A 13,133-nucleotide genomic window follows, 5' to 3' on the forward strand; every position below is an offset into this window, starting at 1 on the left:
TTGTGTGTATATAGTGTGTGTGAGGGGGCAGTGAGTTGTGTATATAGTGTGTGTGAGGGGGCAGTGAGTTGTGTATATAGTGTGTGTGAGGGGGCAGTGAGTGTGTGTATATAGTGTGTGTGAGGGGGCAGTGAGTTTGTATATAGTGTGTGTAGGGGGCAGTGAGTTGTGTATATAGTGTGTGTGAGGGGGCAGTGAGTTGTGTGTATATAGTGTGTGTGAGGGGGCAGTGAGTTGTGTGTATATAGTGTGTGTGAGGGGGCAGTGAGTTGTGTATATAGTGTGTGTGAGGGGGGCAATGAGTTGTGTATATAGTGTGTGTGAGGGTGGCAGTGAGTTGTGTATATAGTGTCTGTGAGGGGGCAGTGAGTTGTGTATATAGTGTGTGTGAGGGTGGCAGTGAGAGTTGTGTATATAGTGTGTGTGAGGGGGCAGTGAGTTGTGTATATAGTGTGTGTGAGGGGGCAGTGAGTTGTGTGTATATAGTGTGTGTGAGGGGGCAGTGAGTTGTGTGTATATAGTGTGTGTGAGGGGGCAGTGAGTTGTGTGTATATAGTGTGTGTGAGGGGGCAGTGAGTTGTGTATATAGTGTGTGTGAGGGGGCAGTGAGTTGTGTGTATATAGTGCGTGTGAGGGGGCAGTGAGTTATGTATATAGTGTGTGTGAGGGGGCAGTGAGTTGTGTATATAGCGTGTGTGAGGGGGCAGTGAGTTGTGTATATAGTGTGTGTGAGGGGGGCAGTGAGTTGTGTATATAGTGTGTGTGAGGGGGCAGTGAGTTGTGTATATAGTGTGTGTGAGGGGGGCAGTGAGTTGTGTATATAGTGCGTGTGAGGGGGGCAGTGAGTTGTGTATATAGTGTGTGTGAGGGGGGCAGTGAGTTGTGTGTATATAGTGTGTGTGAGGGGGCAGTGAGTTGTGTATATAGTGTGTGTGAGGGGGCAGTGAGTTGTGTATATAGTGTGTGTGAGGGTGGCAGTGAGTTGTGTATATAGTGTCTGTGAGGGGGCAGTGAGTTGTGTATATAGTGTGTGTGAGGGTGGCAGTGAGTTGTGTATATAGTGTGTGTGAGGGGGCAGTGAGTTGTGTATATAGTGTGTGTGAGGGGGGCAGTGAGTTGTGTGTATATAGTGTGTGTGAGGGGGCAGTGAGTTGTGTGTATATAGTGTGTGTGAGGGGGCAGTGAGAGTTGTGTATATAGTGTGTGTGTGAGGGGGGCAGTGAGTTTGTGTATATAGTGTGTGTGAGGGGGCAGTAGAGTTGTGTGTATATAGTGTGTGTGAGGGGGGCAGTGAGTTGTGTGTATATAGTGTGTGTGAGGGGGCAGTGAGTTGTGTATATAGTGTGTGTGAGGGGGCAGTGAGTTGTGTATATAGTGTGTGTGAGGGGGCAATAGAGTTGTGTATATAGTGTGTGTGAGGGGGCAATAGAGTTGTGTATATAGTGTGTGTGAGGGGGGCAGTGAGTTGTGTATATAGTGTGTGTGAGGGAGGCAGTAGAGTTGTGTATATAGTGTGTGTGAGGGGGCAGTGAGTTGTGTATATAGTGTGTGTGAGGGGGCAGTGAGTTGTGTATATAGTGTGTGTGAGGGGGGCAGTGAGTTGTGTGTATATAGTGTGTGTGAGGGGGCAGTGAGTTGTGTGTATATAGTGTGTGTGAGGGGGGCAGTGAGTTTGTGTATATAGTGTGTGTGAGGGGGCAGTGAGTTGTGTATATAGTGCGTGTGAGGGGGCAGTGAGTTGTGTATATAGTGTGTGTGAGGGGGCAGTGAGTTGTGTGTATATAGTGCGTGTGAGGGGGCAGTGAGTTGTGTATATAGTGTGTGTGAGGGGGCAGTGAGTTGTGTATATAGTGTGTGTGAGGGGGCAGTGAGTTGTGTATATAGTGTGTGTGAGGGGGCAGTGAGTTTGTGTATATAGTGTGTGTGAGGGGGGCAGTGAGTTGTGTATATAGTGTGTGTGTGAGGGTGGCAGTGAGTTGTGTATATAGTGTGTGTGAGGGGGCAGTGAGTTGTGTGTATATAGTGTGTGTGAGGGGGCAGTGAGTTGTGTATATATAGTGTGTGTGAGGGGGCAGTGAGTTTGTGTATATAGTGTGTGTGAGGGGGCAGTGAGTTGTGTATATAGTGCGTGTGAGGGGGCAGTGAGTTGTGTATATAGTGCGTGTGAGGGGGCAGTGAGTTGTGTGTATATAGTGCGTGTGAGGGGGGCAGTGAGTTGTGTATATAGTGTGTGTGAGGGGGCAGTGAGTTGTGTATATAGTGTGTGTGAGGGGGCAGTGAGTTGTGTATATAGTGTGTGTGAGGGGGGCAGTGAGTTGTGTATATAGTGTGTGTGAGGGGGCAGTGAGTTGTGTATATAGTGTGTGTGAGGGGGGCAGTGAGTTGTGTATATAGTGTGTGTGAGGGGGGCAGTGAGTTGTGTATATAGTGTGTGTGAGGGGGGCAGTGAGTTGTGTATATAGTGTGTGTGAGGGGGCAGTGAGTTGTGTATATAGTGTGTGTGAGGGGGCAGTGAGTTGTGTATATAGTGTGTGTGAGGGGGGCAGTGAGTTGTGTATATAGTGTGTGTGAGGGGGCAGTGAGTTGTGTGTATATAGTGTGTGTGAGGGGGCAGTGAGTTGTGTATATAGTGTGTGTGAGGGGGCAGTGAGTTGTGTATATAGTGTGTGTGAGGGGGCAGTGAGTTGTGTATATAGTGTGTGTGAGGGGGCAGTGAGTTGTGTATATAGTGTGTGTGAGGGGGCAGTGAGTTGTGTGTATATAGTGCGTGTGAGGGGGCAGTGAGTTGTGTATATAGTGCATGTGAGGGTGGCAGTGAGAGTTGTGTATATAGTGCGTGTGAGGGTGGCAGTGAGAGTTGTGTATATAGTGCGTGTGAGGGTGGCAGTGAGAGTTGTGTATATAGTGCGTGTGAGGGGGCAGTGAGTTGTGTATATAGTGTGTGTGAGGGGGGCAGTGAGTTGTGTGTATATAGTGTGTGTGAGGGGGCAGTGAGTTGTGTATATAGTGTGTGTGAGGGGGCAGTGAGAGTTGTGTATATAGTGTGTGTGAGGGGGCAGTGAGTTGTGTATATTGTGTGTGTGAGGGGGCAGTGAGTTGTGTATATAGTGTGTGTGAGGGGGGCAGTGAGTTGTGTGTATATAGTGTGTGTGAGGGGGCAGTGAGAGTTGTGTATATAGTGTGTGTGAGGGGGCAGTGAGAGTTGTGTATATAGTGTGTGTGAGGGGGCAGTGAGTTGTGTATATAGTGTGTGTGAGGGGGCAGTGAGTTGTGTATATAGTGTGTGTGAGGGGGCAGTGAGTTGTGTATATAGTGTGTGTGAGGGGGCAGTGAGTTGTGTGTATATAGTGTGTGTGTGAGGGGGCAGTGAGTTGTGTATATAGTGTGTGTGAGGGGGCAGTGAGTTGTGTATATAGTGTGTGTGAGGGTGGCAGTGAGAGTTGTGTATATAGTGTGTGTGAGGGGGGCAGTGAGTTGTGTGTATATAGTGTGTGTGAGGGTGGCAGTGAGTTGTGTATATAGTGTGTGTGAGGGTGGCAGTGAGAGTTGTGTATATAGTGTGTGTGAGGGGGCAGTGAGTTGTGTATATAGTGTGTGTGAGGGGGCAGTGAGTTGTGTATATAGTGTGTGTGAGGGGGGCAGTGAGTTGTGTATATAGTGTGTGTGAGGGAGGCAGTGAGTTGTGTATATAGTGTGTGTGAGGGGGGCAGTGAGTTGTGTATATAGTGTGTGTGAGGGGGGCAGTGAGTTGTGTATATAGTGTGTGTGAGGGGGCAGTGAGTTGTGTATATAGTGTGTGTGAGGGGGGCAGTGAGTTGTGTATATAGTGTGTGTGAGGGGGGCAGTGAGTTGTGTATATAGTGTGTGTGTGACCTACCAACAGATGTAGGCATCTCTCCCCACTGCAGCACCACGTCTTTAGTGATGCGTCCGTAGGTGTTGACATAGACGCCCTCGTCCTCGTAACACAGCAGCATCTCCATCCCGTCGGTCCGCGGCAGCACCACGATGGCATGGGGCGTCACCTGACTCTGAATCTGCCGGGGGCGATAGATACCACACAGTGGAGGGGTGGGGTGGCATCAGCCTGGCGGGCACAGAGCACGACCCCCACAACTCCTCTACCTCTTTCTTTCCCGTATTTCTCTAAATGTCTCTCTCTTCTTCCCCCCCCTCCCTGTCTTGTGGCCAGCTTCCCACCCCCCTGTGTGAGGAGAAACTGCTGCAACAATGGAATCTCCCACTCCAACATTCACACAATCACCATGGTAACACAGAATGTAAACAAAATAGCATCGTCATGGTTTGAACAACAAATGGTAAACGTCATGGTATTTGAGCCCTGAAACCAGAACTACCACACAGTAGGTACGGTTACCATTTAAGAGGTCATAGTTCAAAGGGGAACCAATGGCTCACCACCAGTGTGGAGAAATCAGATGTTACCTGGTTCAGGTTTCCTTCTCTGAGCGCACACACACTCACACACACACTCTTACGTGGGAGGGAATGTAGATGTCATAAGGGTTGCCAGAGTCGACATCAATGACATGGAACCCGACGCTGGAGCCATAGATAACCTTTAACCTCTGACCCTCCTCCACCGTCAGGTCAACCAGCTGGGGGTGGTGCTGCAGGTCAGTGAACGACTGACAGACAGACAGAACGAGAGACAGCAGGGAATAGAGAAAGAGATACTGTGATCACTGATGTGTGGGGAGCGTTTTGCTTGAAAATGGCTGCTGGGCATCACCCAGGTGATCGTGGAGGAAATTAGATCATACTGGTGTGTGTTACCTTGAAAGCCATGAACTTGTGGTAGGGTTTCGGTGCCCAGGCAAAGATCTCCACTGAGTTCTTCAGAGCGATGACCAGAAACTTGATCCTCTCATACTTCACTGGAAACAGCGCACACACAGGAGAGTCAATCACTCACTGATACTTGTGTTAGTAACCTGTGATAATGCCTAGGCTTTAGCTCAATGGGCTAATGCAACACACAGGTTTAAACTTCACCCAGCCACCACCGCGCACACGCACACGCACACACACACACACACACACACACACACACACACACACACACACACACACACACACACACACACACACACACACACACACACACACACACACGTACCAACTTTGTAGTGCACACAGCCCTCCAGCTCTCCTACAGTGACCCAGCCCTGCTTCTTCTCCACCTCGGGGTCGTTGTGTAATATCCTGTTCCTCAGCCAGGACAGGTAGTACACACGCAACTTATTCTTCTTCCCTGGAGGAGAGAGAGAGGGGAAGAGGAGAGAGAGGCCAGGGGAGAGAGAGGGGAGAGGGAGGGGAGGGGAGAGAGGCCAGGGGGAGAGAGAGGGAGAGGGAGGGGGAGGGGAGAGAGGCCAGGGGAGAGAGAGGGAGAGGAGGGGAGAGAGGCCAGGGAGAGAGAGACAGAGGGAGAGGAGAGAGAGGAGAGAGAGGAGAGAGAGAGAGAGGGGAGAGGGAGAGAGGGAGAGAGGGAGGAGAGAGGGAGGAGAGAGAGAGAGAGAGAGAGAGAGAGGGAGAGGGAGGAGGAGAGGAGAGAGGAGAGGAGAGAGAGGCCAGGGAGAGAGGGGAGAGGGAGGAGAGAGAGGCCAGGGGAGAGATGCGGGGAGGAGAGAGGGGGAGGGAGAGAGGAGAGAGGGGAGGGAGAGAGGCCATGGGAGAGAGAGGGAGGAGAGAGGGGAGAGGGAGGAGAGAGAGGGGAGAGAGGGAGGAGAGAGGAGAGGCCAGGGAGAGAGGGGAGAGGGAGGAGAGAGGCCAGGGAAGAGATGGGAGAGGGAGGAGAGAGGGGAGAGGGAGGAGAGAGAGGAGAGGGAGGAGAGGGAGGAGAGAGAGGAGAGGGAGGAGAGAGAGGGGAGGGAGTAGAGAGAGGAGGGAGTAGAGAGGGGAGAAGAGAGAGGGGAGGGAGTAGAAGAGAGGGGAAAGGAGAAGAGGGAGGAGAGAGAGAGGGGAGAGAGTAGAAGAGAGAGGGAAGAGTGGCCAGGGGAGAGGGAGGAGGGAGGAGAGAGGGGAGAGGAGGGGAGGGAGTAGAAGAGAGAGGGGAAAGGAGAAGAGGGAGGAGAGAGGGAAAAGTCTTCAGCCTGTTAGCTCTTTGAGAGTGATCTTCCAATCGGAACAAAGCATTGCTACAGGCCTCGAGTTGTTCAGAAAACACAAGTCTGCCTTTTGAGCCCGGACAGTCAAAACCACAACACTGGTTGTGTTTAAGTAGCAGTCAGTCCTACCTGATATGGTGACCAGGACGTTGAGGCCCTCCAGAACCGTTTGGTCCGATTGTGTTTAAGTAGCAGTCAGTCCTACCTGATATGGTGACCAGGATGTTGAGGCCCTCCAGAACCGTTTGGTCCGGTTGTGTCTAAGTAGCAGTCAGTCCTACCTGATATGGTGACCCAGGCCCTCCAGAACCGTTTGGTCCGATTGTGTTTAAGTAGCAGTCAGTCCTACCTGATATGGTGACCAGGACGTTGAGGCCCTCCAGAACCGTTTGGTCCGATTGTGTCTAAGTAGCAGTCAGTCCTACCTGATATGGTGACCAGGACGTTGAGGCCCTCCAGAACGTCCATCTGTTGGAAGCGTCGGCGGTTGATCAGGTTATAGACCTTCCCCTGACCACTACGGTCCAGCAACATCAGACCGTTCTCTGTCCCCACCAGCAGGTTCACACCTAGACACACACAAATAATAAAACACACACACAATAGCACAATGTGTGTGTATATGTACTGTATAGTTTAAGTCTCTTACCCCAGAGAGCAGCACACAGTATCTCAGAGTTGAAGCGTTTCTTGTATTTGCGTATCTCAGGCGTGTCGCTGTGAGGTCGTATGTTGGTCGGGTTCACGTTGACCACGCTGATCTTTCTGGCCTCGTTCAGTCTAGCCTGCTCCTGAAGCAGCAGCTCGTTCGCAAAGTGGGCTGCAACCACAGGGTAACATTACACTAACGTTCACATAACCTTTCAAACTTACAACCACAGGACAACCTTAAAACATAAAGAAACATTTGCACAACCTACTGATTCCTAAGCAATTCACTGGCAAGAGGAGCTTGAGCAAGAAGCCATTGGTGATAGCTACTTCTTTAAAGGAACATGTGACTTACTATGACTGTGATATGTGGATGTCTCACCTAGCGATCTTAAAGCTAGAGTCCTTAATTTAAACAATAACACAGTGACCTCTGTTTCAGTAAAACGCTGAGTGATGGGCCTGGAGAAATGTAACTAATCTCAAATTCATAGACAGAGCTATGGATGCAAAGACTGACCATCTGTGATATCAATATTACAGTTCTAACCATGTTTTGAGGCTATACAGTGTTTGATTACATTTACATTGTTTAGTAACATTGGAGTAAAACAAGCTTACAGTGCAAGTATCCAGACCCCTTCACTTCTTCCACATTGTTATGTCACAGCCTTATTCTAAAACGAATAAAATAAAACAAAACATTCTCCTCAATCTACACACAATATACCCTATAAGGACAAAGCGAAAACAGATTTAAAAAAAAAAGTTTGCACATTTATTAAAAATTAAATCGGACCCTTTGCTGTGAGACTCGAAATTGACCTCTGGTGCATCCTGTTTCCATTTTTCACCATACCCTCAATGTTTCTACAACTTGATTGGAGTCCACCTGTGGTAAATTCAGTAGATTGGACATGATGTGGAAAGGCACACACCTGTCTCTATAAGATCCCACAGTTGATAGTGCATGTCAGAGCAAAAACCAAGCCATGAGGTCGAAGGAATTGTCCGTAGAACTCCGAGACAGGATTGTGTCAAGGCACAGATCTGTAGAAGGGTATCAAAATATGTTTGCAGCATTGAAGGTCCCCAAGAACACAGTGGCCTCAATCATTCTTAAATGGAGGAAGTTTGGAATCACCTCTTCCTAGAGCTGTCCGCCCGGCCATACTGAGCAATCGGGGGAGAAGGGCCTTGGTCGGGAGGTGAAAAAAGAACCCCATGGTCACTCTGACAGAGTTCCAGAGGTCCTCTGTGGAGATGAGATAACCTTCCAGAAGGAGAACCATCCATGCAGCTGGTAGAGTGGCCAGACAGAAGCCACTCCTCAGTAAAAGGCACATGACAGCCCACTTGGAGTTTGCCTAAAGGCAACTAAAGGACTTAGTAACAACCAAGGATTCTAGCTTTAGGATGAAGGAACTAACTAACTGTAAGTCACTCTGGATAAGAGCGTCTGCTAAATGACTCAAATGTAAACATAACGGACTCACCGGACGCAGAGTTTTCATCATCATCATCCTCAGTGGGGGAGGTTCCGTAGACTCGTGGATCAACGAATGGCGTGAAGGAGGAGGACTTGGAGCCACTGCCCATGCCGTACTGCCAATCAGAGAAAGGGTTGGGATCAGTGCCTCAGAGCATCAGGTCTCAGAGGTATCCCAGACCACGTGATCTGACCAGGAAAAACTACAGGCCCCAATTTCTGTCCTTTGAGGTAACAGGTAGCCAGGTGGGAGGGTTTTCGGCATAATCTAACAGGTAGAGAGGTGGGAGGGTTTTCATCATAATCTAACAGGTAGCCAGGTGGGAGGGTTTTCATCATAATCTAACAGGTAGCCAGGTGGGAGGGTTTTCATCATAATCTAACAGGTAGACAGGTGGGAGGGTTTTCATCATAATCTAACAGGTAGAGAGGTGGGAGGGTTTTCATCATAATCTAACAGGTAGACAGGTGGGAGGGTTTTCATCATAATCTAACAGGTAGAGAGGTGGGAGGGTTTTCATCATAATCTAACAGGTAGAGGTGGGAGGTGGGAGGGTGGGAGGGTTTTCATCATAATCTAACAGGTAGAGGTGGGAGGTTTTCATCATAATCTAACAGGTAGAGAGGTGGGAGGGTTTTCATCATAATCTAACAGGTGGGAGGGTTTTCATCATAATCTAACAGGTAGACAGGTGGGAGGGTTTTCATCATAATCTAACAGGTAGCCAGGTGGGAGGGTTTTCATCATTCTAACAGGTCAGGTGGGAATCATAATCTAACAGGTAGAGAGGTGGGAGGGTTTTCATCATAATCTAACAGGTAGCCAGGTGGGAGGGTTTTCATCATAATCTAACAGGTAGCCAGGTGGGAGGGTTTTCATCATAATCTAACAGGTAGACAGGTGGGAGGGTTTTCATCATAATCTAACAGGTTTTAGCCAGGTGGGAGGGTTTTCATCATAATCTAACAGGTAGAGAGGTGGGAGGGTTTTCATCATAATAAATCTAACAGGTAGAGAGGTGGGAGGGTTTTTCATAATCTAACATAATCTAACAGGTAGCCAGGTGGGAGGGTTTTCAGGTAGACAGGTGGGAGGGTTTTCATAATCTAACAGGTAGCCAGGTGGGAGGGTTTTCATCATAATCTAACAGGTAGACAGGTGGGAGGGTTTTCAGCATAATCTAACAGGTAGCCAGGTGGGAGGGTTTTCATCATAATCTAACAGGTAGAGAGGTGGGAGGGTTTTCATCATAATCTAACAGGTAGCCAGGTGGGAGGGTTTTCATCATAATCTAACAGGTAGAGAGGTGGGAGGGTTTTCATCATAATCTAACAGGTAGACAGGTGGGAGGGTTTTCATCATAATCTAACAGGTAGACAGGTGGGAGGGTTTTCATCATAATCTAACAGGTAGCCAGGTGGGAGGGTTTTCATCATAATCTAACAGGTAGACAGGTGGGAGGGTTTTCATCATAATCTAACAGGTAGAGAGGTGGGAGGGTTTTCATCATAATCTAACAGGTAGAGAGGTGGGAGGGTTTTCATCATAATCTAACAGGTAGACAGGTGGGAGGGTTTTCATCATAATCTAACAACAGGTGGGAGGGTTTTCATCATAATCTAACAGGTAGAGAGGTGGGAGGGTTTTCATCATAATCTAACAGGTAGCCAGGTGGGAGGGTTTTCATCATAATCTAACAGGTAGCCAGGTGGGAGGGTTTTCATCATAATCTAACAGGTAGCCAGGTGGGAGGGTTTTCATCATAATTTGACAGGTAGACAGGTGGGAGGGTTTTCATCATAATCTAACAGGTAGACAGGTGGGAGGGTTTTCATCATAATCTAACAGGTAGACAGGTGGGAGGGTTTTCATCATAATCTAACAGGTAGCCAGGTGGGAGGGTTTTCATCATAATCTAACAGGTAGCCAGGTGGGAGGGTTTTCATCATAATCTAACAGGTAGACAGGTGGGAGGGTTTTCATCATAATCTAACAGGTAGAGAGGTGGGAGGGTTTTCATCATAATCTAACAGGTAGCCAGGTGGGAGGGTTTTCATCATAATCTAACAGGTAGACAGGTGGGAGGGTTTTCATCATAATCTAACAGGTAGAGAGGTGGGAGGGTTTTCATCATAATCTAACAGGTAGCCAGGTGGGAGGGTTTTCATCATAATCTAACAGGTAGCCAGGTGGGAGGGTTTTCATCATAATCTAACAGGTAGACAGGTGGGAGGGTTTTCATCATAATCTAACAGGTAGCCAGGTGGGAGGGTTTTCATCATAATCTAACAGGTAGCCAGGTGGGAGGGTTTTCATCATAATCTAACAGGTAGCCAGGTGGGAGGGTTTTCATCATAATCTAACAGGTAGACAGGTGGGAGGGTTTTCATCATAATCTAACAGGTAGACAGGTGGGAGGGTTTTCATCATAATCTAACAGGTAGAGAGGTGGGAGGGTTTTCATCATAATCTAACAGGTAGGGTTTTCATCATAATCTAACAGGTGGGAGGTTTTTTCATCATAATCTAACAGGTAGCCAGGTGGGAGGGTTTTCATCATAATCTAACAGGTAGACAGGTGGAGGGTTTTCATCATAATCTAACAGGGGGAGGGTTTTCATCATAATCTAACAGGTAGCCAGGTGGGAGGGTTTTCATCATAATCTAACAGGTAGCCAGGTGGGAGGTTTTCATCATAATCTAACAGGTAGACAGGTGGGAGGGTTTTCATCATAATCTAACAGGTAGTGGGAGGTGGGAGGGTTTTCATCATAATCTAACAGGTAGCCAGGTGGGAGGGTTTTCATCATAATCTAACAGGTAGCCAGGTGGGAGGGTTTTCATCATAATCTAACAGGTAGACAGGTGGGAGGGTTTTCATCATAATCTAACAGGTAGACAGGTGGGAGGGTTTTCATCATAATCTAACAGGTAGCCAGGTGGGAGGGTTTTCATCATAATCTAACAGGTGGGAGGGTTTTCATCATAATCTAACAGGTAGCCAGGTGGGAGGGTTTTCATCATAATCTAACAGGTAGACAGGTGGGAGGGTTTTCATCATAATCTAACAGGTAGAGGTGGGAGGGTTTTCATCATAATCTAACAGGTAGCCAGGTGGGAGGGTTTTCATCATAATCTAACAGGTAGACAGGTGGGAGGGTTTTCATCATAATCTAACAGGTAGACAGGTGGGAGGGTTTTCATCATAATCTAACAGGTAGACAGGTGGGAGGGTTTTCATCATAATCTAACAGGTAGAGAGGTGGGAGGGTTTTCATCATAATCTAACAGGTAGCCAGGTGGGAGGGTTTTCATCATAATTTGACAGGTAGACAGGTGGGAGGGTTTTCATCATAATCTAACAGGTAGACAGGTGGGAGGGTTTTCATCATAATCTAACAGGTAGGTAGTTTTCATCATAATCTAACAGGAGGTGGGAGGGTTTTCATCATAATCTAACAGGTAGCCAGGTGGGAGGGTTTTCATCATAATCTAACAGGTAGACAGGTGGGAGGGTTTTCATCATAATCTAACAGGTAGCCAGGTGGGAGGGTTTTCATCATAATCTAACAGGTAGACAGGTGGGAGGGTTTTCAGCATAATCTAACAGGTAGACAGGTGGGAGGGTTTTCATCATAATCTAACAGGTAGACAGGTGGGAGGGTTTTCATCATAATCTAACAGGTAGAGAGGTGGGAGGGTTTTCATCATAATCTAACAGGTAGACAGGTGGGAGGGTTTTCATCATAATCTAACAGGTAGACAGGTGGGAGGGTTTTCATCATAATCTAACAGGTAGCCAGGTGGGAGGGTTTTCATCATAATCTAACAGGTAGCCAGGTGGGAGGGTTTTCATCATAATCTAACAGGTAGCCAGGTGGGAGGGTTTTCATCATAATCTAACAGGTAGCCAGGTGGGAGGGTTTTCATCATAATCTAACAGGTAGCCAGGTGGGAGGGTTTTCATCATAATCTAACAGGTAGCCAGGTGGGAGGGTTTTCATCATAATTAACAGGTAGCCAGGTGGGAGGGTTTTCATCATAATCTAACAGGTAGACAGGTGGGAGGGTTTTCATCATAATCTAACAGGTAGAGAGGTGGGAGGGTTTTCATCATAATCTAACAGGTAGACAGGTGGGAGGGTTTTCATCATAATCTAACAGGTAGACAGGTGGGAGGGTTTTCATCATAATCTAACAGGTAGCCAGGTGGGAGGGTTTTCATCATAATCTAACAGGTAGCCAGGTGGGAGGGTTTTCATCATAATCTAACAGGTAGCCAGGTGGGAGGGTTTTCATCATAATCTAACAGGTAGAGAGGTGGGAGGGTTTTCATCATAATCTAACAGGTAGCCAGGTGGGAGGGTTTTCATCATAATCTAACAGGTAGCCAGGTGGGAGGGTTTTCATCATAATCTAACAGGTAGCCAGGTGGGAGGGTTTTCATCATAATCTAACAGGTAGCCAGGTGGGAGGGTTTTCATCATAATCTAACAGGTAGCCAGGTGGGAGGGTTTTCAGCATAATCTAACAGGTAGCCAGGTGGGAGGGTTTTCATCATAATCTAACAGGTAGCCAGGTGGGAGGGTTTTCAGCATAATCTAACAGGTAGCCAGGTGGGAGGGTTTTCATCATAATCTAACAGGTAGACAGGTGGGAGGGTTTTCATCATAATCTAACAGGTAGAGAGGTGGGAGGGTTTTCATCATAATCTAACAGGTAGACAGGTGGGAGGGTTTTCAGCATAATCTAACAGGTAGCCAGGTGGGAGGGTTTTCATCATAATCTAACAGGTAGACAGGTGGGAGGGTTTTCATCATAATCTAACAGGTAGAGAGGTGGGAGGGTTTTCATCATAATCTAA

At 47.8% G+C, this 13,133-nt stretch overlaps 1 protein-coding gene across 13 annotated transcripts in view; it reads right to left on the reverse strand.

Annotated features, from left to right (window-relative positions):
• LOC124039511 (TRAF2 and NCK-interacting protein kinase-like) overlaps nucleotides 1-13,133 on the reverse strand; it is a 92,446-nt gene that overhangs the window by 39,628 nt on the left and 39,685 nt on the right. For 12 of the 13 annotated variants that reach the window (XM_046355562.1, XM_046355554.1, XM_046355558.1 and 9 more), the window contains 7 exons: nucleotides 8,276-8,384; nucleotides 6,778-6,948; nucleotides 6,554-6,697; nucleotides 5,141-5,275; nucleotides 4,798-4,898; nucleotides 4,500-4,649; nucleotides 3,878-4,037 (listed from right to left, as the gene is read on the reverse strand). In XM_046355562.1, coding sequence (XP_046211518.1) covers nucleotides 3,878-4,037; nucleotides 4,500-4,649; nucleotides 4,798-4,898; nucleotides 5,141-5,275; nucleotides 6,554-6,697; nucleotides 6,778-6,948; nucleotides 8,276-8,384 — 970 coding nt within the window. The remainder of the gene's footprint in view (nucleotides 1-3,877; nucleotides 4,038-4,499; nucleotides 4,650-4,797; nucleotides 4,899-5,140; nucleotides 5,276-6,553; nucleotides 6,698-6,777; nucleotides 6,949-8,275; nucleotides 8,385-13,133) is intronic. The other variant, XM_046355561.1, reaches the window with a different exon arrangement.

Source organism: Oncorhynchus gorbuscha, linkage group LG07, assembly GCF_021184085.1.
Source record: "Oncorhynchus gorbuscha isolate QuinsamMale2020 ecotype Even-year linkage group LG07, OgorEven_v1.0, whole genome shotgun sequence".
Classification (NCBI taxonomy): Eukaryota; Metazoa; Chordata; class Actinopteri; order Salmoniformes; family Salmonidae; genus Oncorhynchus; species Oncorhynchus gorbuscha.